Source organism: Pteropus medius, unplaced genomic scaffold, assembly GCF_902729225.1.
Source record: "Pteropus medius unplaced genomic scaffold, Ma_sr-lr_union100, whole genome shotgun sequence".
In the NCBI taxonomy this organism is placed as follows: Eukaryota; Metazoa; Chordata; class Mammalia; order Chiroptera; family Pteropodidae; genus Pteropus; species Pteropus medius.
This window is the reverse complement of record NW_024354499.1, coordinates 17,463,814-17,487,204: the sequence shown is the minus strand read 5'-3', so window position 1 is coordinate 17,487,204 and position 23,391 is coordinate 17,463,814. Positions and strand designations below refer to the sequence as shown.

Genomic DNA, 23,391 nt, shown 5'->3' with positions numbered 1-23,391 from the left:
ACAGTTTGTTTCTTTTAAATGATGGAAATAATTTGCTTTTCAGGGCACATGCTGCTAAACTTAAGTCGTGACAAGCAAGATTTTTTAAAAGAAGTGGTGGAATCCTTTGCCAATAAAAGTGGGCAGTCTGCATTATATGATGCTCTGTTTTCTAGTCAGTCACCTAAGGATAGCTCTTTCCTTGGTAGTGATGATATCGGAAACATTGATGTACAAGCACCAGAGCCTGATGATTTGGCTAGATATGATGTTGGTAAGTTTTATCTTTCAAAGGAAACATTTTACATTTTAACCCTTTTATATTAGGAGAATTAAGCAGAAAGGGAAATAAATTGCCCATAATCTCATTACCCAGAAATAATAACTTAATATTATCCTGTATTCCTTTCAGTTTTTTTTTTTGTTGTTTTTTTTCTGAGGAGGGGTCGTTGCAGGGGTGGTAGCATATGTAATTCTTCTAAATAGTTGTTTATACTGTACATATGATTCCTCTTGTTTCAGATTCTCTCCCATCATATCTGTCTCTGTAAATATGACTTTTACTGGCAATATAATGTTTCATGAATTAGCCATAATTTGCTTGCCACTTTTTGTTGTTGGACATTCATGTTGTTTCCAGTTTTTTCACTGTTAATAATAATACTGTGAAGAAAACTTTAAAATCTCTCCATTTCAAATTTTTAAATAGATTCCTAAAAATAGAATTACTGGGTCAAAGTCTCTTGCAAATTGTCATATTGTCAAAAAAGGCTATACCTCTTTATGCTTCTAGAAGCTCGTAACTTTTCCAGTACTGAATATCTTCTAGAAGAAAAGATCTTTTTATTACCCTAATTGATTAACGTAATGGTATCCCATTCTTTTAATGACTCTTCACTGAAAGAAAAATCCATTATTTCAAGATTTCTTATTGGGTGGCTCTTCTTTATCTGCCCCTGTCAGATTTTGTTTATGGAATTCTAGTGAGTCTCTTTTTTTTTTCCCAGTCAGACTTGAAAATAACTTTATCCATCATAACTTTTTATTAAAATTCCTAGACATAAAGTATGAATACCTTTAATAAGAACATGAGATTTTGCTTATAGAATTTCCCCCAGCTCTGATTAGAAAATCAGTTATAAAATTAAAATACATTTAATGTGAGTCAGTTGTTGGCAAAACTGATGGCACAAAAAAAGTTTTCACAACCTCAAGCCATTTTTTTGCATTTTATTTCAGGTGCTATTCGAGCACATAATGGTAGCCTTCAGCATCTTACCTGGCTTGGCTTACAGTGGAATTCATTGCCTACCTTACCTGCAATTCAAAAATGGCTAAAACAGCTATTTCATCATTTGCCCCAGGAAACCTCAAGACTTGAAACAAATGCACCTGAATCAATATGTATTTTAGATCTTGAAGTAAGCAAAGATTTTAACAAATTAAAAATTTTGAGTTTCGTTTAATTTTTTCTAACTTAAACTGATTTTCTTTAAAACAGGTATTTCTACTTGGAGTAATATATACCAGCCACTTACAATTAAAGGAGAAATGTAGTTCTCACTACAACTTCTATCAGCCACTATGCTTGCCACTTCCTGTGTGTAAACAGCTTTGTACAGAGAGACAAAAGTCTTGGTGGGATGCAGTTTGTAATCTAATTCACAGAAAAGCAATGTAAGTAGTAAAACAAAAGTTTATTCCTTTACTTTCTATATGGGTTTTTCATTTAAAAACATATAATTTAAAAACTTATTCCCTAGGTATTTAATTTTTATGACATTTAATTCTCATGATGATTAACAAACATGTAAGTGCTGAAATACATGTGTATAAATCAGTTATATTAAATAAAACTTTTTTTTAGCCCTGGAACCTCAGCAAAACTGCGACTTCTAGTTCAGCATGACGTAAATACTCTAAGGGGCCAGGGAAAACATGGCCTTCAACCTGCTCTGCTTATACATTGGGCACAGTACCTTCAGGAAACGGTGAGTTTATGAAAGTGTAAGCATTTTTAAGAACATTTCCTTATTTTTTAAGGAATTATAAATTTTTCATTGAAAATCATTTAGTTCTAAAAATAGTAGCAGCTTATTCGTATTATGCTAGATGAAATGTATTTTTTTAACCTTGTCAAGTAGTAGTTAATATAGTTAATATATATGCTCTTAGAACAGTGCCTGGCACACTACATGTTCCATGAGTATTAGCTGTTCTTACTTAATAATTAAGTTGAGGTAATTATTGTCTAGGTTGGAAACTTTTAAACATGTGAGGTCTGTTTTGTGCCAGATTAAGTATAGATGTTTAGCACTTTGAGCAAACTGACACTTACAGAGAGACAGATTTCAGCTATCAAAAAATGGGCAACTTTTTAAAAATAGATTAGGCTGCCTATTAGGTTAGTGTCATTGACAGTGTTTAAAAGTTGGGTCTAGAATTTTCACTGGTATTAAGGTGGTTATTACAGTATTTAGAAAGTTGAGCATATGACTTGAGATTCTTTTTGGCTTTGATTTGAAATTTTAACCAGTTCAGACCACTTATTAATGAATTTTTAGATCTGTTCATATGTGTTCCTTAGATTGTATGCTTCTAACTTTCTATTTTAGGGCAGCGGTCTTAATTCTTTTTATGATCAACGGGAATACATAGGCAGAAGTGTTCATTACTGGAAGAAGGTTTTGCCATTGTTGAAGATAATCAAAAAGAAGAGCAGTATTCCTGAACCTACTGACCCTCTGTTTAAACATTTTCATAGTGCAGACATTCAGGTAATGGAGGATTCTTTTGTGAATTAATTGGGCATGTGGATTTCCAGTTTGTAAACAAAGAAAAGGAGGTAAAATTGCTTAAATTAATTGCCTGCGTGTTTTCTAAATCCACTAGCAGTCACAAAAAAGTACTGAGATGTTAATCTCATTAGATCATATGAAATTATTTGGGTTTGACAATCTGGGTAGAGGCAATTAAACTAAAAATTACAAAATGTATTCAGGCATCTGAAATTGGTGAATATGAAGAAGAAGCACACATAACATTCGCTATATTGGATGCAATTAATGGAAATATAGAAGACGCTCTGACTGCTTTTGAATCTATAAAAAACGTTGTTTCCTATTGGAACCTTGCACTGGTAAGTATTGAATTGACTTGAATTAAAACTTTTTTTTTTTGAAGACCTAATTGTTTCATAAAAGCATTCTTTGTGTAGATTTTTCACAGAAAAGCAGAAGGCATTGAAAATGATGCCCTTTCTCCTGAAGAACAAGAAGAATGCAAAAACTATCTGAGGAAAACCAGAGACTACTTACTAAAGATTATAGATGACAGTGATTCAGATCTTTCAGTAGTCAAGAAAGTAAGTTGCAGGTTGTTTTTATTATTGATAATTTGGGTAATAATTATTTTCGCCTTGGTTTTATATTTTGTTAATTTAAAAAAACTATATTTAACAAATTATAATTAATGTTCAGAAGAGGTGTATGTGTAAATATTTAACATTGCTTTGTCTTAGATTTGGTGTTTCTTTTTAAAATCAAGAATCTAGATTTATACTGCGTGAAGATGCTTGTTGGGGAATTAGGAAAGGTTTCTAAGGTAGAGCATTTATTATTTGGCCATGTAATCAAAACAAATAGTCCTAAAGACTGGGTCTTAATGAATTTGGCGTTTAAATATTTTACTGAAATCGAAAGTAAATGGCTGATAACTTCAGAGCATTTCTTCTCTATCATCTGCTATGGACTGTTTTTTCAACTCAGCTGTTTGAAACTGTCATGATGGTATTAACTTCAATTATTAAATTTTACAAGTATTTTTTTTTTATTAATTTCTGTTGCTGCTCTTAGATTAGGTTTTATGTTGTCTGCTGTATTCTAGCATCTATATTTCCCCATTCAAACTGAATTAATAGACATCAGTAACTTACTTTGTTTACATTGAAAAAATTTCCCAAGTTAGTATTCTTCTACAATTAGCCATTACGTGTAATAGAAAGGATAGAAACAGCATAGACTTTAGAGTCAGAAGACTGTAGGTTACATCGCAGTTTTATGTCTGTTATTAAAGTATAAAGCGCTTGCTATACAAAAGTGAGAAAAAGTAAATTAGTAAAATAAAATCTTTCCATTTACTTAAGAATTTTTACATTGGTATTTTTACAGCGAGGCCCTTGATTCCTGTTTTTTGTTTTTTAGTTACCTGTGCCCCTGGAGACTGTAAAAGAGATGTTTAATTCAGTCATGCAGGAACTCGATGACTATAGTGAAGGAGGTTTTTATAAAAATGGTTCTTTGCGAAATGCAGAGTCAGATATAAAACATTCTACGCCATCTCCCTATTCTCTATCACCGAGTAAAAGTTACAAGGTAAGTGGGAAAGAAATGAATTCCGTTGCGGAATATGTTTCTGTTCTAAGTGTTTTCAATATTGTTTTGTTGTTATTATTTTAGTATTCTTCCAAAACACCACCTCAATGGGCAGAAGACCAGAATTCTTTACTGAAAATGATCTGCCAACAAGTAGAGGCCATTAAGGTAAATCTCTTAATTTCTTTTAATTTTGCCTCCCTTATTTCGAGATTCCTTTCTTGACCACTCCCTCACTTCTTTCTAAAGCTCTTCAAAATGATTCATTGCTATACTTCTGTAGAATCATACTGTTTTACATATCTCCATATTGTCACCATATTTTTGAAATTACTTATGTCTATTCCTCTACCAGGTTGAATCCTTCATAGATTCAGACTCTTTTATCCAAAACACAGCATTGAACCTGGCATGAGAAGGTCTACAAGTGATTGAATTAGACTAGTGAAATGCATTAACCATACATTGATCTATGGGTTCATTCCTCAGACTGACTGGTGGTGTGTGTCAAATTTACAGCTAGGAATTGACAAATGATCTAAGCTTCAAAAAATCTCTTATCTTTTCAATACTTTCATAGGAATTTGACATAATTATGTAAGGAATAGTTATATTTACATAATCTTATTTTGACTGTGAAATTGCTCTTAACTATGAGGCTCAAAGGAGCGTAACTTTTTTGGAATTGGATGTGCAAGTAGGTTGTTTCATGCTTATTGAGCAAGAACTAAATCACTCATACTTCTAAAGTTACACCAATGAAATCAATGTGTGTGTGTGATTATTACAGTGCTATCAGCAATGTCTGAGAATTAAAGAATGCTATTTGGTGGGAAACTTGAATTTACATAAAGATTTTATATATTAATTTTGTGTAATTGTGGTCTGTTACAATATTTCATACAACCTTGACATACCATATAGCTTTCAGGCACCCAACATTTTATACTGGGGAAGGGTAGTGGAGCACTAGGCCATGTGCCTGAAAAGCTGGGTTCTAGTACTAACTCTGCCGTTAATTGATAATCTTGGGCCAGTCACTTTCTTACCTTTCTGTCTGGCTTCTCATCTGTAAAGTGAGAATTGTTGAAACAAGTTCTAATTACATTTTCTAGTTGTTTGAATTTTTAAAATTATGATTATAGTATTAACTGCATGTTCATAACTATGGTCCAGATACTGGAAGTGACCAGTAAAGTTTTCCATTTGATTCTACCGGTTTCTTATTTATGAATGTACAGCATCTGTACTAGACACAGTAAATGGACGGATGAGTGAGAAAAAAATTATTTTGAAAATTCGAGAGATTGACTCCAATAGTTAGTTAATGGCTTTTGGAAAATTTGTATTTGAAAACACTTCAAGAAGAAGGTGGTAGACATGTTGGATCTGTCTCTGATACCAGTTATAGCTGGTCAGATAGCTGGGCCCATTTAGAGATGTTTGATAATGTTTTCAAAAGTGACCTGTTCAATACCACTGTAGTTTTTTTCAGAAAAGACATAGTTTCTTGATAAATGTATGTTTTGTAAGGGACATTTTGTAGATTCTATGTTTAGGGAGGGTATACTCATTTAGTTGTCTTTAAAATGATAGATCTGATAGCTAGTCACATAGCTGTCATTAGAAGGCAATATGTCTGCCGTTTTGTCTAGGCAGCAGAGTGGTGTTATAAAAACATTTTTGGAGTAAAATCTGATTTGAATTCTAGCTGTGCTATTTGCTGCATCTTTTTTTTTAACTTATTTTAAGATGTAAGTTAGTATTACTTAATGTAACTGTGTCATGGATTAAGAACTTAAGTGCCTGGAATGTATTGTTACATCAAATGTGGATATGTTGACAATTAGTATTGGGAGGTAATTTGGAATGTTGAGTAGTTCAGATGGACTGAGTAAAACACTGTGGAAAGGAGATATATTGGAAGGATGTGTAAGATAATACTGAGGACCATGAATGTCAGAGAAAGGACTTTAATTTGTAATTGCTTGTTTTATTGAGCATGAAAGTGTCTTGGCTAGAGCTGAACTTTAGGAATTAATTTAGGAAAGTGTAGAATGGAAATGGAGATGAGGCCATTTAGGAAGTTACTCAGTTTAGGTTAGAGCTAACTCTAATCTACAATGAATGAATTAGATAATGGTGCTAAGGAATGAAAGAATGGGAGCAAATAAATTCTTAACAAATTAAGGATCATGTTCTTAAATCTGTACTTGATAATCAGATCTTATTGGAATATAGAATCTCTTAAAAGGTGTCATCAGGTATTTAAATTTAAAATATTTATTTATTCCAATCTAGCACTGTTACTGGCATGATATAATTGCTTAAACAATTTTTTTTCTTGTTCCAACAGAAAGAAATGCAGGAATTGAAACTAAATAGCAGTAACTCAGGGTCCCCTCATCGTTGGCCTACAGAATGTTATGGACCAGATTCAGTGCCTGATGGATATCCGGGATCACAGACTTTTCATGGGGCTCCACTAACAGGTGAACTAGCAACTGGATAATTACAGATGGTAGTAAAATCACTGTATTTCTCCTTCCCTTGAATAGATAACTTATGAAATCACCTTGTCTGCATACATTTGTTTATATACATGTCTATATATGTCTGCTTTTATATTATTTAAGCATTTTTGGTTTTAGTGAGATTTTTAGAAATCAAAGCAAAACAAAAGGTTTATATGATCCTGTATATAAAGCCTTAAAAAACCCTTTAATGCACATATGAGAGGAGCTGAGACTGAGCTGGTACTACTTTTTATAATTGAAAAATGTTAAGTGATATCATTATGCATTAAGAGATACCTAATTAAAAACTTAAACTTCCTGGGAATTATTTTGATGATATATTCAGAGGTATGACATTCATAGGAAATCTTACTTGATTTGAAATACTTGGTCATACATAGAAGGGAGGAGTTTGAAGCTAGACCATACTAGATTTTGAAGTTGTGTTGTAACACTTACAACTTCTCTGAGCCAGTTTGTCTATTTGAAATGTGGAGAAAAGACTTGCATGGTATTTGTGGGCCTTTGTATAAGTGCGGGTGTGTATTAGGCATTTACCTACAGTGAATAAACACTTAATGAACCAAAGGATACTAATAGTGCCTCCTGTGGGTTGTCTGTGTGCAGAAGTGCTTTGTTTATGTAGTGTTACTTAATCACAGTAACCCAGAGTACTATTATTAATCTTAATTTATAGATGAGGAAATGGGTTATGAAAGTTAAGTAACTTATCCATTATTGTACAGTTAGTTATGGATAGAGTTATAGATAGAGTTATGGTTCAAACTCTGGTGGTTTAACTTTAAAGCCATTTGCCAGTATGATATATTGCCCCCAGATACCCAGAAATGATGACAGAAATAGGTTTCTTTTATATGAGACAGATTCCTGAAATGGTAGTAGCACATATTTTTTTCTAATTGGTCTTAACCTAGGAAAGATTTAGAATGTTATGGTCTAGTTTAGATTAGTGCATTTGTGCATGATAGTCCCTAGGGCCATTCTTACGGCTGCCCCACTGTCCTCTTGTGATGGTGTCTTCTAAAAGCAGGCAAAATAATAGAAAGTCTTTGTAAAGTCAAACTTACTAAATGTCCTAAGTCATAGATAAATATATGAGATGTTGAGTTCAGACATTGCTCACTTACAAACCCTGTGCACTATAAAGAGCTTTGTATAGGAAAGTAAGTAAACCGGCTAGCCTTTTCTAGGGCTTTTTGAGTGCTGTGTGGAATTGATCATTTGACACCTTTTTGTGTCACAGTTTTTGCTTCTTTTTCTATATACAGTCATAAAAGGTCTTCTGGTTATTAAACATAAACATAACATTCAATCATCTCATTTTATTCTTGCAATCACCCTATGAAATACGTAGAAGCAGCACATCCTCATTTTACAATTGAAAAAATAGAGACTCCAAATGACTAATTGACAAGGTCACAAAGCAGCTTTGTGGTCTGAAAGGAGGTTCAAGTCTCCTGATTCCCATTTCTGTGTTCACAGATTTTGTTTTTCTTAATGGAAGTAAAAATATTCCTAGATGGTCCTTGTCTTTTTAAAATAAGATGATCGAAAAACAATAAGCTTATAGGAAATACTAAGATGCATTGAACAGTGTAGAAAACTGAAAGCTAACAGTATCACATAGAGCTCTATTAACACTTGAAGCATTTCCTTCTGGTCTTTTCTCTTTGTATACGTAAGGAATTTTTAGTGAGATTTTTATCATATTTTTATGTTGTATGTAGATGAATAAGCCTGTTTTTTAAAATACTACTTTAAGTTACAAGCATTTTTCTATAAATGTTTTTTGAAAATACTATTAATGAATACAAAATATCCCATTATGTGGAAATACTGCAAATTTTATTCCTTGATTTTTGTTATTTCCAGTTTTTGCTATTATAAATAAAGTGGACACATTCCTAGGATTATAGGATATTTAAAAAATTCTTTTGTGTTGGGAGATTGCTTTCTAGAAGTTATGGCAGTTTATATTCTTACAACCAGTATCTGATGGTGTCCATCTCTTTATACTCTTACGTAGTGTTAACTGTTATCAGTTTATAAAAACCTTTGCCAGTTTTTAAGAACAAAAATAGAATCAGTTTTTAAGTTTTTATGAACAGTTAACTTCATTTTTATAGTAGGTTTATAAGAACTCTTTAATTTTTTTTCTCCACTATTAAAAAATCACTAATCACTGATAAAATCACTAGTTAAATTTCACACTTTATGATTCTTGGCTCATGTCAGTCAGCTTGTTCTATGCTTGTATTCTCCCACAAATATTCCAAAATAATGATCTTCACCAGGCAGTTCCATTAGTTTTCTAAATTCAGACTTGTGCTGCTTCAGCATTTTCTTTCCTTTTTTTTTCCCCCAGGATGTCTAGACTATTTTAGGTCTTTATCATTGCTTACCAGAATCAATTGTTTAGCATCTCTTGAGTCACAATTCCTGTGTCGTCTTTTGGGTGAAAGCATAAATAGTCTTTCAGTTGTTTTCTTTTCTGTTAAAACTTTCATAAAACAGATCAGGCAAATGACTATTTGTGGTTTGCCATCAACATAAGTGTCTTCTAGTTGTTGAGTTCCTGGTGAAACTCACACAAAACAGATGAAGGAAATAATTTGGACATCAACATGAGTATCGGTCATGATGTGCCCTTTTTCCCTGCTCGCCCCCAGCCCCAAGGAACACATTTAATGTTACTTGTGAGATCCTTTTCCATGAATTTGTCTGGTGATTTTTGACCTGAATAATCTCAGCTCGAGTTTATAAAATGCATCTTTATCATTGTGCAGGTTTTCAAGGCTCACTTCAAAAACATGGCTCTGAGGCCATGAGATGCATTTTGGTTCCTGACTAATGTATTACCAATATTTCTTATGTTGAACATGACTGCTTTCACATCATACCAATTGTTCTTAGAAAATGGACCAACCACTTCTTGCTTTTTTGATGCTTGTTGTGAGGCGCTTGTTTTTGTTGACTACTGGTGCTACTTTCTCATTCCTCATGTGTCATATTTAGCAGTTTTTCCTAGTTTGTGATTTAGTGATCTTATGGTGTATTTTGATGTATAGAAATTTTAAAAGAATTTATGTAGTTAAATCTTTCTTTGATTTCTATTTTGTATTCATAGTTCTTGCCTAGATATTCTTAACTATAGTTAAGATTTTTTTTAATTGTTTTTTTTTTCTTTTTTTTCTTTTTCTTTTTTTTTAGTTGCAACTACTGGCCCTTCAGTATATTATAGTCAGTCACCAGCATATAATTCCCAGTATCTTCTCAGACCAGCAGCAAATGTTACTCCCACAAAGGTAACATTTATAAATATCTCCTTTTTAATTGCTCAGGCTTCCATCAGAGAAATTTAAGTAGTTGTTCAGCATTAAAACTTGTCTGTCCCACAAGAAGTAGATATTTTACATTTCTCTTCAGATACAGAAGTTATTCTTTTTAGTCATTTTTATGTTGCAATGTGTTAACATTTAGAATATTTTTAAATGTGGGTGGTGGTGGTGGTCGTGGTGGTCGTGGTGGGTGTGGATGTGGGTCCTTCATCATTCTGTTTTAGCAGAAATAGGACTAGCGTGTCCTTGCTGAACCATTATGTGGTAGGTATTTCCAGGCCCAAAGTGGCCAAGACCCCAATATTATAACAGTAGTTGAATGTGAAGCTTAAAGACAGACGGCTTGGGTGCATTTAGACCCTGGCTCTTCTGCTCATTGTGACTTTGGCAGGTGTCTTAACCTCTCTATACATTAGTTGCCTCATGTGTAAAATGAGTATAATAATGCCTTACTTCATAGGGTTTTTGAGGATATTAAAATGAGATAATATATGTAAAGTACTTAGAACAGTGCTCAGTTGGCACACTAGTAAATGCTCAGTAAATGTTAAGTCATCATTATTGTTAACATCATTTGACACATTGCTTAGGAGGGAAGAAGATACTGCATTTATTGTAAGAAAATTAAATTTTTAAGATGTTGTCATTAGTTAAGGCAATTTTTATTGTATGCCAAAAAGAAATATAACTGTAAGTATCTTTGTAGTAATGTTGTCTCAATGATGTACTGCATTACCTAATGATATCTCTGCGTTATAATACTCATGTTTGTGGTTTGTGAAAATTGGTTTATACTTAGATATCTATAATTTTGTAGATGAATAAATTAAAAGAAATTAACTTTTTTTTTCTTTTAGGGTCCAGTTTATGGTATGAATAGGCTTCCACCTCAACAGCATATTTATGCCTATCCACAACAGATGCACACACCACCAGTGCAAAGCACATCTGCTTGTATGTTCTCTCAAGAGATGTATGGTCCTCCGTTGCGTTTTGAGTCTCCTGCCACAGGAATTTTGTCACCCAGGGGTGATGATTACTTTAATTACAGTGTTCAACAGACAAGCACAAACCCACCTTTGCCAGAACCAGGTTATTTCACAAAACCTCCAGTTGTAGCTCATGCTTCAAGACCTGCAGAATCTAAAGTTATAGAATTTGGAAAAACTAATTTTGTCCAGCCCATGGCAGGTGAAGGAGTAAGGCCATCTTTGACAGCACCTGCACATACAAACCAGCCAACTCCTTTTAAATTTAACTCAAATTTCAAATCAAATGATGGTGACTTCACGTTTTCCTCACCGCAGGTTGTGACACAGCCCCCTTCTACAGTTTACAATAATAGCGAAAGTCTTTTAGGTCTCCTGACTTCAGATAAACCTTTGCAAGGAGATGGTTACAGTGGAGCAAAAGCTGGTCAAACTATTGGACTTCGAAATACATTCAATTTTGGAAGCAAAAATGTACCTGGAATTTCATTTACTGAAAACATAGGCCCAAATCAGCAAAAGAATTCTGGTTTTCATCAAAATGATGATATGTTTACTTTCCACGGTCCAGGGAAATCAGTATTTGGAACACCTGCTCCAGAGCTGGCCAAGAAGAATCATGAAACAGATGGAGGGAGTGCCCATGGTGATGAAGATGATGATGGCCCTCACTTTGACCCTGTGGTCCCTCTTCCTGATAAAATTGAAGTAAAAACTGGTGAAGAAGATGAAGAAGAATTCTTTTGCAATCGCGCAAAATTGTTCCGTTTTGATGCAGAATCCAAAGAATGGAAGGAACGCGGAATTGGCAATGTAAAAATACTGAGGCATAAAACATCTGGTAAAATTCGCCTTCTAATGAGACGAGAGCAAATATTGAAAATTTGTGCAAATCATTACATCAGTCCAGATATGAAACTGACACCAAATACTGGGTCAGACAAATCTTTTGTGTGGCATGCTCTTGATTATGCAGATGAATTACCCAAACCAGAACAACTTGCTATTAGATTCAAAACTCCTGAGGAAGCAGCACTTTTTAAGTGCAAGTTTGAAGAGGCCCAGAACATTCTAAAAGCCTCGGGAACAAAGGTAACCACAACAACAAATCAATCTCTGAGAATCGTAAAAGAACCCACAGGTCATGATAACGAAGATATTTGCAAATCTGATGTCAGAAACATGAATTTTGAATTTCAAGTAGCAAAGAAAGAAGGGTCTTGGTGGCTTTGTAATAGCTGTTCATTAAAGAATGCTGCAACTGCTAAGAAATGTATTTCATGCCAGAATCTAAACCCAAGCTATAAAGAACTGCTTGGCCCACCGTTAGTTGAAACAGTTTCTGCTCTTAAAGCTGGCCCAGAAAATACTCCAGATGAATTTGCATTGATGACTCCAAAGAAAGAAGGTCACTGGGATTGTAGTATTTGTTTAGTGAGAAATGAACCTACTGCATCTAGATGTATTGCATGCCAGAATACAAAGTCTGCTAACAAAAGTGGATCTTCATTTGTTAAGCAACCTTCCTTTAAATTTGGCCAGGGAGATCTTCCTAAGTCTGTTAACAGTGAGTTCAGATCTGTTTTTTCTATAAAGGAAGGACAGTGGGATTGCAGTACATGCTTGGTACGAAATGAAGGAAATTCTACAAAATGTGTTTCTTGTCAGAATCCAAGAAAACAAAGTTTACCTACATCTTCTGTTTTAGCACCTACTTCTTTTAAGTTTGGTGCTTCAGAGATAAGCGAAACTCCAAAGAGTGGATTTGAGGACATGTTTGCTAAGAAGGACGGACAGTGGGATTGCAGTACATGCTTGGTACGAAATGAAGGAAGCTTTACAAAATGTGTTGCTTGTCAGAATCCAAGTAAACCGAGCCTATCTACTACTGCTGTTCCAGCACCTGCCTCTTTTAAGTTCAGTACTTCAGAGACAAGCAAGGCCACAAAAAGTGGATTTGAAGGAATGTTCACCAAGAAGGAAGGACAGTGGGATTGTATGGTTTGCTTTGTGGAAAATGATAGTTCTTCTTTAAGATGTGTGGCTTGTGCGGCCTCTAAACCAACTCATAAACCTAGTGCAGAAGCTCAATCAGCTTTCACATTTGGCTCAAAAACTAAGTTAAATGACACTTCTGGAAGTCAGGTGGGAACAGGATTTAAAAGTAACTTTTCAGAAAAAGCTTTTAAATTTGGCATCACAGAACAAGGATTTAAATTTGGGCATGTCGATCAAGAAAATATACCTTCATTTACATTTCAGGATTCTTCTGATACAGACTCTAAGTCAGCAATAGAAGGATTTAATTTTTCTATTCCTGTGTTTGCCGATGGATTTAAATTTGGCATTCAGGAGTCAGAAGATCAAGAGAAGAGTGAAAAGCCCCTTGAAAATGACACTGGTGTTCAGGCTCAGGATATTAGTAGTCAGAAGAATGGTAGTGGTGTGATTTTTGGTCAAACTGGTAGCACTTTTACCTTCGCAGATCTGGCAAAATCAACAGGGGAAGGATTTCAATTTGGCAAAAAGGACCCTAATTTCAAGGGATTTTCAGGTGCTGGAGAAAAATTATTCTCATTGCAAAGTACTAAAATGGCTGATAAAGCCGACACTTCTGACCTTGAGAAAGATGATGATGCCTATAAGACTGAGGACAGTGATGACATCCATTTTGAACCAGTTGTTCAAATGCCTGAAAAAGTGGAACTTGTAACAGGAGAAGAAGATGAAAAAGTTCTTTATTCACAGCGGGTGAAATTATTTAGATTTGATGCTGAGATAAGTCAATGGAAAGAAAGGGGTTTGGGGAATTTAAAAATTCTCAAAAATGAAGTCAATGGCAAACTAAGAATGCTGATGCGAAGAGAACAAGTACTAAAAGTGTGTGCTAATCATTGGATAACAACTACAATGAACCTGAAGCCCCTCTCTGGATCAGATAGAGCATGGATGTGGTTAGCTAGTGATTTTTCTGATGGTGATGCTAAACTAGAGCAGCTGGCAGCAAAATTTAAGACACCAGAGCTGGCTGAAGAATTCAAGCAGAAATTTGAGGAATGCCAGCGACTTCTATTAGATATACCACTTCAGACTCCCCATAAACTGGTAGATACTGGCAGAGCCGCCAAGTTAATACAGAGAGCTGAAGAAATGAAGAGTGGACTAAAAGATTTCAAAACATTTTTGACAAATGATCAAACAAAAGTCACTGAGGAAGAAAGTAAGAGTTCCAATGTAGGTGCTGCCAGTGCTTCAGACACAACTACTAAGCCAAATCCTGAAAACACTGGGCCCGCATTAGAGTGGGATAATTATGATTTAAGGGAAGATGCTTTGGATGATAGTGTTAGTAGTAGCTCAGTACATGCTTCTCCACTGGCAAGTAGTCCCGTGAGAAAAAATCTCTTCCGCTTTGGTGAGTCAACAACAGGATTTAACTTTAGTTTTAAATCTGCTTTGAGTCCATCTAAGTCTCCTGCCAAGTTGAATCAGAGTGGGACCTCAGTTGGCACTGATGAAGAATCCGATGTTACTCAAGAAGAAGAGAGAGATGGACAGTACTTTGAACCTGTTGTACCTTTACCTGATTTAGTCGAAGTGTCCAGTGGTGAGGAAAATGAACAAGTTGTTTTTAGTCACAGAGCAAAACTCTATAGGTATGATAAAGATGTTGGTCAGTGGAAAGAAAGAGGCATTGGTGATATAAAGATTTTACAGAATTATGATAATAAGCAAGTTCGCATAGTGATGAGGAGGGACCAGGTATTAAAACTTTGTGCCAATCATAGAATAACTCCAGACATGACTTTGCAAAATATGAAAGGGACAGAAAGAGTGTGGGTGTGGACTGCATGTGATTTTGCAGACGGAGAAAGAAAAATAGAACATTTAGCTGTCCGTTTTAAACTACAGGATGTTGCAGACTTATTTAAGAAAATATTTGATGAAGCAAAAATAGCCCAAGAAAAAGATTCTTTGATAACACCTCATGTTTCTCTTTTGACCACTCCCAGAGAGTCACCATGTGGCAAAATTGCTGTAGCTGTGTTAGAAGAAACCACAAGAGAGAGGACAGATTTAATTCAGGGTGATGATATAGCAGATGCAACTTCAGAAATTGGAGAAGTGTCTAGCACATCTGAAACAACAAAAGCAGTGGTTTCTCCTCCAAAGTTTGTATTTGGTTCAGAGTCTGTTAAAAGCATTTTTGGTAGTGAAAAATCAAAACCATTTGCATTTGGTAACAGTTCAGCTACTGGGTCTTTGTTTGGATTTAGTTTTAATGCACCTGTAAAAAATGACAGTAGTGAAACCAGTTCAGTGGTCCAAAGTGGATCTGAAACAAAAGTGGAACTTAATTGTGAAGAGTCAAAGAACTCTGATATCAAACAGTCTTCAGATGGCAGAGTCAAAAATCGCTTTGCTGCTTTTCCAAAGGAAGATTCCTCAACTAATTGTACATTTAAAACACCAGAAAAGGGTAAGCACTTAGTCTTAATAGATTAAGCATAATTTCTTATTTAATTTTTTTCTTTTAATGTTTATCTTGCTGCAGACTTTTTGTGGGATACTAATGTTTTACTAAAAGCTGGGTCATGAACACCGTGCTTTGTAAACAGCCAAAAAATATTGCGCAGATGTTTTTTCTCCCTAAATAAATTTACCTGTGAGTCTTCAAACAGTAGCAGAGAGTATGTGTGTAAGTTATTTAAGAGATTTTAATAACTAGATGATACTTATATCATGCTTAGGCAGAGCACACTAACCCAGTACAGTACTGAAGTTTAGTGACACATACTTGAATCATGAGCATTAACTTGGATTTTTAAAGTGTTCATTGTTTATTATTATTTTCTTGCCACTCAAAAAGACATGGTGCTGAGATGTTCACATTTTATGTAAGGTTGTCTTGCCACTATTTATTAAACGAGCAAAAAGTGAACCTTTGGGATAAATGAAAATGTAAAACAGCCAAATTGGTATAAATTGAGAGACCCTGGCTTTTTATATTTTAAAATCATATTCAGTTTGATTCTAAAAATGTTCAAAAATTAAACTCTTTATTTTCTAGGATTTAATTTTAGTCTTTTTAAATCTGATCCAATGGCTTTTTGGACCAGCACCCCTTCCTCACAGCCTGAGAACAAAGGTATAGCGCTAGAATTCTCAATATGAGATGACATCAGTTTTTTTAGCAGCTGATAGTTTTTAGTAAAGTAACTATGGCTATATGAAATTGAGTACTTAACACTACAGTGTGCATGTTGAAGAATGCCAGTTCAGAGCAAGTAACTTTTGACTGGTGGTATAACACCCATTAAAGCTTTTTTTTTTTTTTAAATGTACTTGGATGTCCTGTTTTCTCACTATTGCCTAACATTATTTTGAGGTAGATCTTTGTAGTTAGTCTTTACCTTTTGCTGCTTGGTGTTTCATTACTCTATTTTTTTTAACTCTGCCTAATGAAAATCTATATTTTATCTAACCTTTATCTTTAGCCACTAATGTCAGCCAGTCTACAAACATGTGATGGCAACAGCATGTATATAGCATGAAATAGAATGGCTCTTCAGGGCTGTTTTGTTGGACATGGTTTAGAAAAATACTGTATTCGAAAGCAGACCCCATTTTTAGCCATCACAATTATATACCTGGTATGTTATATATATGGTATAGATCTTTTGTAAAAGTAAGTATTGGTACTAGATTGGAATATAAGAAATGTGGGATCTCTTGAAGACCTTCAGGAGCAAAGTTAGGGAAATGAAAATTCAATGTTAAATGTCTAATAATATATTTTGAGCAACCCAAATACGTTAGATGTTGGTAAACAAGTACAGTGATGAAATGATCCTTGATTTCTGGGACCTTCAGTTTTAAAGTATACCAATTATACTACCAGTCTAAGTAACTCTTAACTTTTAAGGATACAACTTTTAAGAAATTATGTGAAAAGTGTGAGCTTTCTTCTGTAAAGGGTATATACTTACACACAGACTGAGGGCCCTCGGTTAAGAATCCCTGGCCTACGAGTAAATTTACCAATATACACTTGAGGACAAAGAACCTTATTCGGTTTCAAGTCTGAGAATGTCACAGTCCCAGAGGATCCTATAGATGAAGACTTTAGATATGAGGAAACTAGGGCCCAGCAGACTGTCCAGTATGCCCAAGTTGTCTTTACCAGCTCACAGCAGAACTGGAACAAGAATCTTTATCTTTTGGTGTTCATTTACTGTTCCTGGCTAGGAATCGATACTGTTTTTGTAATGAAAGAGAGTGAAAGGCAAGTAATATTGTAAAAGGGCTCTAGTTCTCTAGACCTGTTCCATCCAATAGAAATAAACATGACCTTAGAGTATAATTTAAAATTTTCTAGTAGCCATACTGAAAAATGAAACAGGTAAGAAAAAAAGATGAAATTAATTTTAGTATTCAGTTTAACCCATTATATCCAAAGTACCATTTCAGTTTTTAATAATTATTTTATATTCTTTTTGGTACCAAGACTTCAAAATCCAGTGTGTATTTTTGAACTTGCAGCACATCTCAGTTTGAACTGACCACATTTTAAGTGCTTAATAGCTTCATGTAGCTAGGCTACTATATAGGACAGTGCCAGTTGGTAGATAATATGCTTCATGAATTGCTTATGTTCCTTTATCTAGATCAGTTCCTTTATCTAGAAATTCTTTTATAGACTATAGAAGACTGTATGAAGAATTTCTTTTCTCCATTTTTTGCCTTTTTTTTTGTTAACCATTGTTGGTTTTTCAGCTATAGAAATTCTGACAATATTACCTATAGGATAACAGTTTTTATTTAATTTTGCTATTCTTGAAAATGCAAAACTGTATTTTACTAAATCACCCACCATCCTTGGCAATTGTTAACTTTCCTTGTTGGAACTAAACAAGTTTGGCTTTGCATTAGTTTTATATTTACACTAATTTTTACTTATGATTGCTTTAATTTTTTCCAGTTTTTGCAAATGCATGGATATTTTGCGAAACTATTGTTTAATATGTCAAATATGGTTATGGCAGCACTTTTTAAATACTTTTTTAAATTATAGCCATTAATAGTATATTTTTTCAATGGTCACTAAGTAAAAGCAGGATTTTTTTGTTTTTTAGTAGATTCTGTGTTCACTAAAGGTTTTTTATAGAACATTAAATCAGTTTACTAATTCTAATTCATTATTGTTTTAGAGTTCTGTCCACATCAAAGTATATGTGTTTTTTCAGTTTGCTATTTTAACCTAAAGATAAGTTTCATGGTTTTTATTTTCAGTTAGAATATTGATGTTAATAACACCTCGTCTTTATCAATTTTTTGACTTCTGTTATAGCAAAAGAGATGAAAAAACCTGAAGATCCTCTCTCAGATGACGATGTTTTCATTGTATATGAGCTAACTCCAACTCCTGAACAAAAAGCTCTTGCAAGCAAACTTAAACTTCCTCCAACTTTCTTCTGCTATAAGAATAGACCAGATTATGTTAGTGAGGAAGAAGACGATGGTAAATCTTTTGTTACTTTAAAGTGCTCTGTTCATATGAATCTTAATTGGGGGCTATGGCTAAATTATACTAAGCCTGCTCTTAGAGTTCATTATTACTGTTCTTGCAGGTAGATGTTTATCTTAATGTATTTGTAAATAGTCAGTGGTTGTAATGATTGAAAGAATTGCATTTATTATTAAGTAAGCATTTTTTGGATGGCTGCAATGAGCAGGGCAGGCATTTTGAGGTATTTGAAAACAATCATAATTTCCTTGGGAATCCTAGAAAGATGGGAGAGTGAAAAAAGCAGACAGATATTTGATTATGGGAAACTGTGTGTGCCTTATCAACATTTTTAAGTAGGGGAACTATATGCTCCGAAGTTTCAGTAGGGCCCATTGGGTAGTGGTATAGATGATTGGATTATGGGACATGAAGATAGGAAGATGAGCTAAAATGGTAATAGAACATCTCAAACATGAGGATAGCCTCAATGAAAGTTCTAACAGTAGAAGAGGCGTTAGGGATATAGAATTGGCAAAATTGGTTGGTATTTGGATGTGGGGAATAAGAAAAAGTGTGAAGTTGGAGATAATTTCTAGGTTTCTGGCTAGGAAAACTGAAATTTGCTAGAAATTTTTTATTTAACAAAATTAATTATACTTTAAGATGAAGATTTTGAGACAGCTGTCAAGAAACTTAATGGAAAACTATATCTGGATGACTCAGGAAAATGTAGACCATTAGGAAAAAATCTAACAGGTATGTTAAAATTACTAATTATACTGTCTTTTATAATCTGTTTAAAAGGAATCTCCCAATCTTATTTCTGTAATTATCAGTTTTATTTATGTATCTACAATATTTAGATACTGTATTCCTGTGGTGATTTAAAATATTTAAAAATATAGAATGAAAAGCATTGTTCTCTTGGTGGTCTTTGTTTTCCATTAGCACTCAAAGATCTTGTTACCTGGGTCTTTAATTTGTAGATTACATTGATGGCCATTGTTATAGAATATTTGACTTCATCTACTTTTATCTTAATGTTCTTTTGCTTATGTTGTATGGAATTTTCAGAAAATGAGAAAGAATGTATTATTGTTTGGGAAAAGAAACCAACAGTTGAAGAGAAGGCAAAAGCGGATATATTAAAACTTCCACCTACATTTTTTTGTGGAGTCTGCAGTGATACTGATGAGGACAACGGAAATGGGGAAGATTTTCAATCAGAGTTTCAAAAAGTTAAGGAAGCCCATGTAAGAACATCTCCATTGTTTTCCTTCTGATTCAGTTGGCTTTGTTGATGCAGTAAATTGGAATGTTCTTACCAAAAGGTAATAATGAGTTGTAGCTAGCAAATCAGTTAGGCATCTAACAGTCAGCTATGTCCAAAGAAGGAAGAATTTTGATCTACATAGAGGACTATAAAGGTTAACCCCTGTGCATAGGTTGGGTTTTGGGGAAACGGGGTGGGTAGTACAGACGATGCAGATATTTCTAAGTATGTCTACCACAATACCAGCAACAGTATTAAGTGGTTCATTTTTCATGCAAATTAGTTTAGGATAGGCAGAGTGGATAGGAAATAACAGCATTTGAAAGCTATTTAATTCCCTTGGCTTATACTTTGCCTTGTCAATAATTTCATGATTTGATTACTTTCTTAGCTCAAATATAGTGATGATTTTAATAGCTATTCATACCTTGGTGTCTTAATTTGTATTCCACAGAAACTAGAAAACAAAGTCCATGTCTAGTAATTGTTTACAATCTAATATTGACATGTACTCAGAATGGTTCTTTGCCCCCTCATGTAATACTTTTTGTTGTAAAGGTGGTTAAAATGAAAGAAAGTCTTGGAGTTAGTTATGTGAATGCAGTGGTGTATTTATTTAGTGGTTTATTTATTTATTTAAGTGGCTAGAGAGAGAGAGAGTGATGTGGTCCAACACATGGTCTGGGTCTAAGAAATTTACTGCCTTTCATAGTGTGTCTCTGAGGAGTATAGCTGGCTTACTTTTTCCAGTTGTCCACCTAGGATGTGCCAACTGTTCAAGCAGATTTAAACTTATTATTCATCAGTGCACATGTAGTTAATGGCCATCAGCTAATGTAATGACATCACTTTGTCATTTATAATAGAATAGATTTATTTGAACTTCGAACTATTTGAAGTTTTAGCATCAGTGGCCTCTCTGTGCTAAATCTAAAGAGTATTTTAAATCATCAACAGTTTCCCTGGACTACTTGGAAGTACACAGTGTATAATTTCTCTGTATTCTCTAATAGCTGGCTGCTAGAGGCTTTATCATGCAATTATTTATTCTGCAAATATAACATATTAATAATACATTTGGATTATGCTGTTGAACCATGTAATTTAAATGTGGCCTTACTCTTAGGTGCAAAACTTAAAAAATAATTAAACTTATTTAAAATTATTTATTTTAGAACTTAAAAATAATTTCAGAACTGATGTGCAGACTGAATTGTACATTGTTTATTCTTTTCTCACCTTGTGGTACCGTTTTAGCTGGTACACAAGAACTTGGTCTCTTTTGTCAGTGTTTTGTGAACCATGTTTATATGTGTTGAAATATTTCATTTGAGGTTATTATTGTGTTACTTTTAAATATTCATTATTTTTGTAACTTAAAATCTTCTAAAATATCCTGTATCATAATGTTCATTAAATAACAGTAGTAGGGGCTGTCCAAAAATAACTTTAGTACAGAAGTTAAATATGATCAGTCACTATAAAGGTTGAAAAAATGCCACAATATGTCATTTTGCAGGAGAGCTCCCTTTTATACACAGAGATGAAACAATTAAAAACTATTAAAACTAAAATATGCTATAAAGGATTTAGATTTACAGTCTCTTAGAATGCATCTTTCCTACTTTATATTCAGTTAAATTCATACTGGATTATGCAAGTTCTTCAGATATGGCAACTTGCATAAAATGCCTGTGTGTGGTATTTATAAGCACTTGCTATGAGTTAGCACTGTGCTGAGAATTGGGGATATAGTATTGAATAAAACAGAATTTGATTTGCTTGCATGGAATTTTCTGTTCAAGGACTCTAATGAGAGGGTGGGTTAGGAGCTGAATTAAAACACACCCTTCCCCAAAATAAAATAATCTAGCCTACAATTTTTGGACAACATTTATTATGATATAATTTAATACCATATGATTCATCCATTTTAAAGTGTGTAGTTTCAGTGGTTCTTAGTATATGCACTTGGTTGTGCAACCATCACCACAGTCAATTTTAGAACATCTTCATCATCACCTCTAGTAGTCACCACCCTTCCCCATTTCCACTCAACTCTTGTAGCCCTAGCTAACCACTGATGTACTTTCTGTCACGGTAGATTTGCCTATTTTAGATGTTTATATAAATAGATTATAATATGCGGCCTTTGTGTATGGCTTCTTTCACTTAATATTTTTGAGGTATATCTATCTACATTGCCACATAGATCTGTATTTCATTTCATTTTACGGCTGAATAATACCACATTTTATTTATCCGTTCATCTGTTGATGGCCATTTGGGTTGTTTGTGCTTTTTGGCTATCATGAATAATACTGCTATGATACTCTATTTGACACATAGAATGAATTATCTCTTGTGCTTTAATACATCAAGAAATAATGACCTTTTTCATTTGCATTAATATTTTTATTTACATGAGTAAAATTCACTTTGTTGTATGTATATGTGTGTGTGTTTTATGAGTTCGTATACATACCTGAATTCTTTTAATCCCCACCACAAATAGGATATAGAGCAAATCTTCCCCAACCCATAACCTCTGGCAACTGCCGATCTGTTTTCTGTTTCTATATTTTTGCCTTTTCCAGACTAATATATAAATGGAGTCATACAGTATATAACCTTTGATACTGGCTCTCCTAACCCAGCATAATGCCCTTGAGGTTTATACAAGTCTCTGTGTAGTAATAGGTTGTTCCTTGCTATCACTAAGTAGTAATCCATTGTGTGAATGTACCACAGTTTATTCATTAATCCATTGAAGGTTATTTCCAGTTTATTTTGCTTTCACTGACTTTTTAAAGTGGAAGTTTAAATTACTGATTTAAGACCATTCTTCATTTCCAGTATAAATATATAATTCTGTAAGTTTCTCTGTTAAGAACTGTTTAACTCCATCCCACAAGTTTTAATATGTGGTCGTTTCACTTTCATTCGATTCAAAATACTTACTTTCCTATAGACATTCTTTTTGTGATATACACCTTAAATAGTGGGTGGTATATTGCTTTCAAGTATGTGGTGATTTTCCAAATATTCTGTTATTGATTTCTAATTTAATTCCATTGTCTGTGTAATATTTTGAATAACTTCAGTTTTTAAAGATTTAATGAGTGCTATCTTGGTGACTACTCATTGTACACTTGAGAAGATTGTGTGGTCTACTATTTTGGGATGGAATGTTCTGTAAATGTTAGTTAGATAAATTAGTTGTTGCTATGTTTCCAGGTCTAATATATCCTTGCTAACTTTGTGTGTTCTATTGATTATTGAGAGGAGTATTGCCAAACATAATTGTGCATTGGTCCATTTTCCTATCAAGTTTTGCTTTATGTACATTATTAGGAAGTATTCCCTCTGTTTCTATTTTCTGGAAGACACTG

At 33.9% G+C, this 23,391-nt stretch overlaps 1 protein-coding gene across 2 annotated transcripts in view; it reads left to right on the top strand.

Annotated features, from left to right (window-relative positions):
* Positions 1-23,391, top strand: part of LOC120594537 (E3 SUMO-protein ligase RanBP2) — a 54,363-nt gene that overhangs the window by 20,482 nt on the left and 10,490 nt on the right. For both annotated transcript variants that reach the window (XM_039852624.1, XM_039852625.1), the window contains exons 9-23: positions 44-253; positions 1,219-1,400; positions 1,481-1,656; positions 1,847-1,970; positions 2,595-2,756; positions 2,981-3,118; positions 3,197-3,343; positions 4,182-4,352; positions 4,437-4,520; positions 6,709-6,844; positions 10,100-10,194; positions 11,085-15,696; positions 18,568-18,738; positions 19,390-19,482; positions 19,801-19,979. In XM_039852624.1, coding sequence (XP_039708558.1) covers positions 44-253; positions 1,219-1,400; positions 1,481-1,656; positions 1,847-1,970; positions 2,595-2,756; positions 2,981-3,118; positions 3,197-3,343; positions 4,182-4,352; positions 4,437-4,520; positions 6,709-6,844; positions 10,100-10,194; positions 11,085-15,696; positions 18,568-18,738; positions 19,390-19,482; positions 19,801-19,979 — 6,680 coding nt within the window. The remainder of the gene's footprint in view (positions 1-43; positions 254-1,218; positions 1,401-1,480; positions 1,657-1,846; positions 1,971-2,594; positions 2,757-2,980; positions 3,119-3,196; positions 3,344-4,181; positions 4,353-4,436; positions 4,521-6,708; positions 6,845-10,099; positions 10,195-11,084; positions 15,697-18,567; positions 18,739-19,389; positions 19,483-19,800; positions 19,980-23,391) is intronic.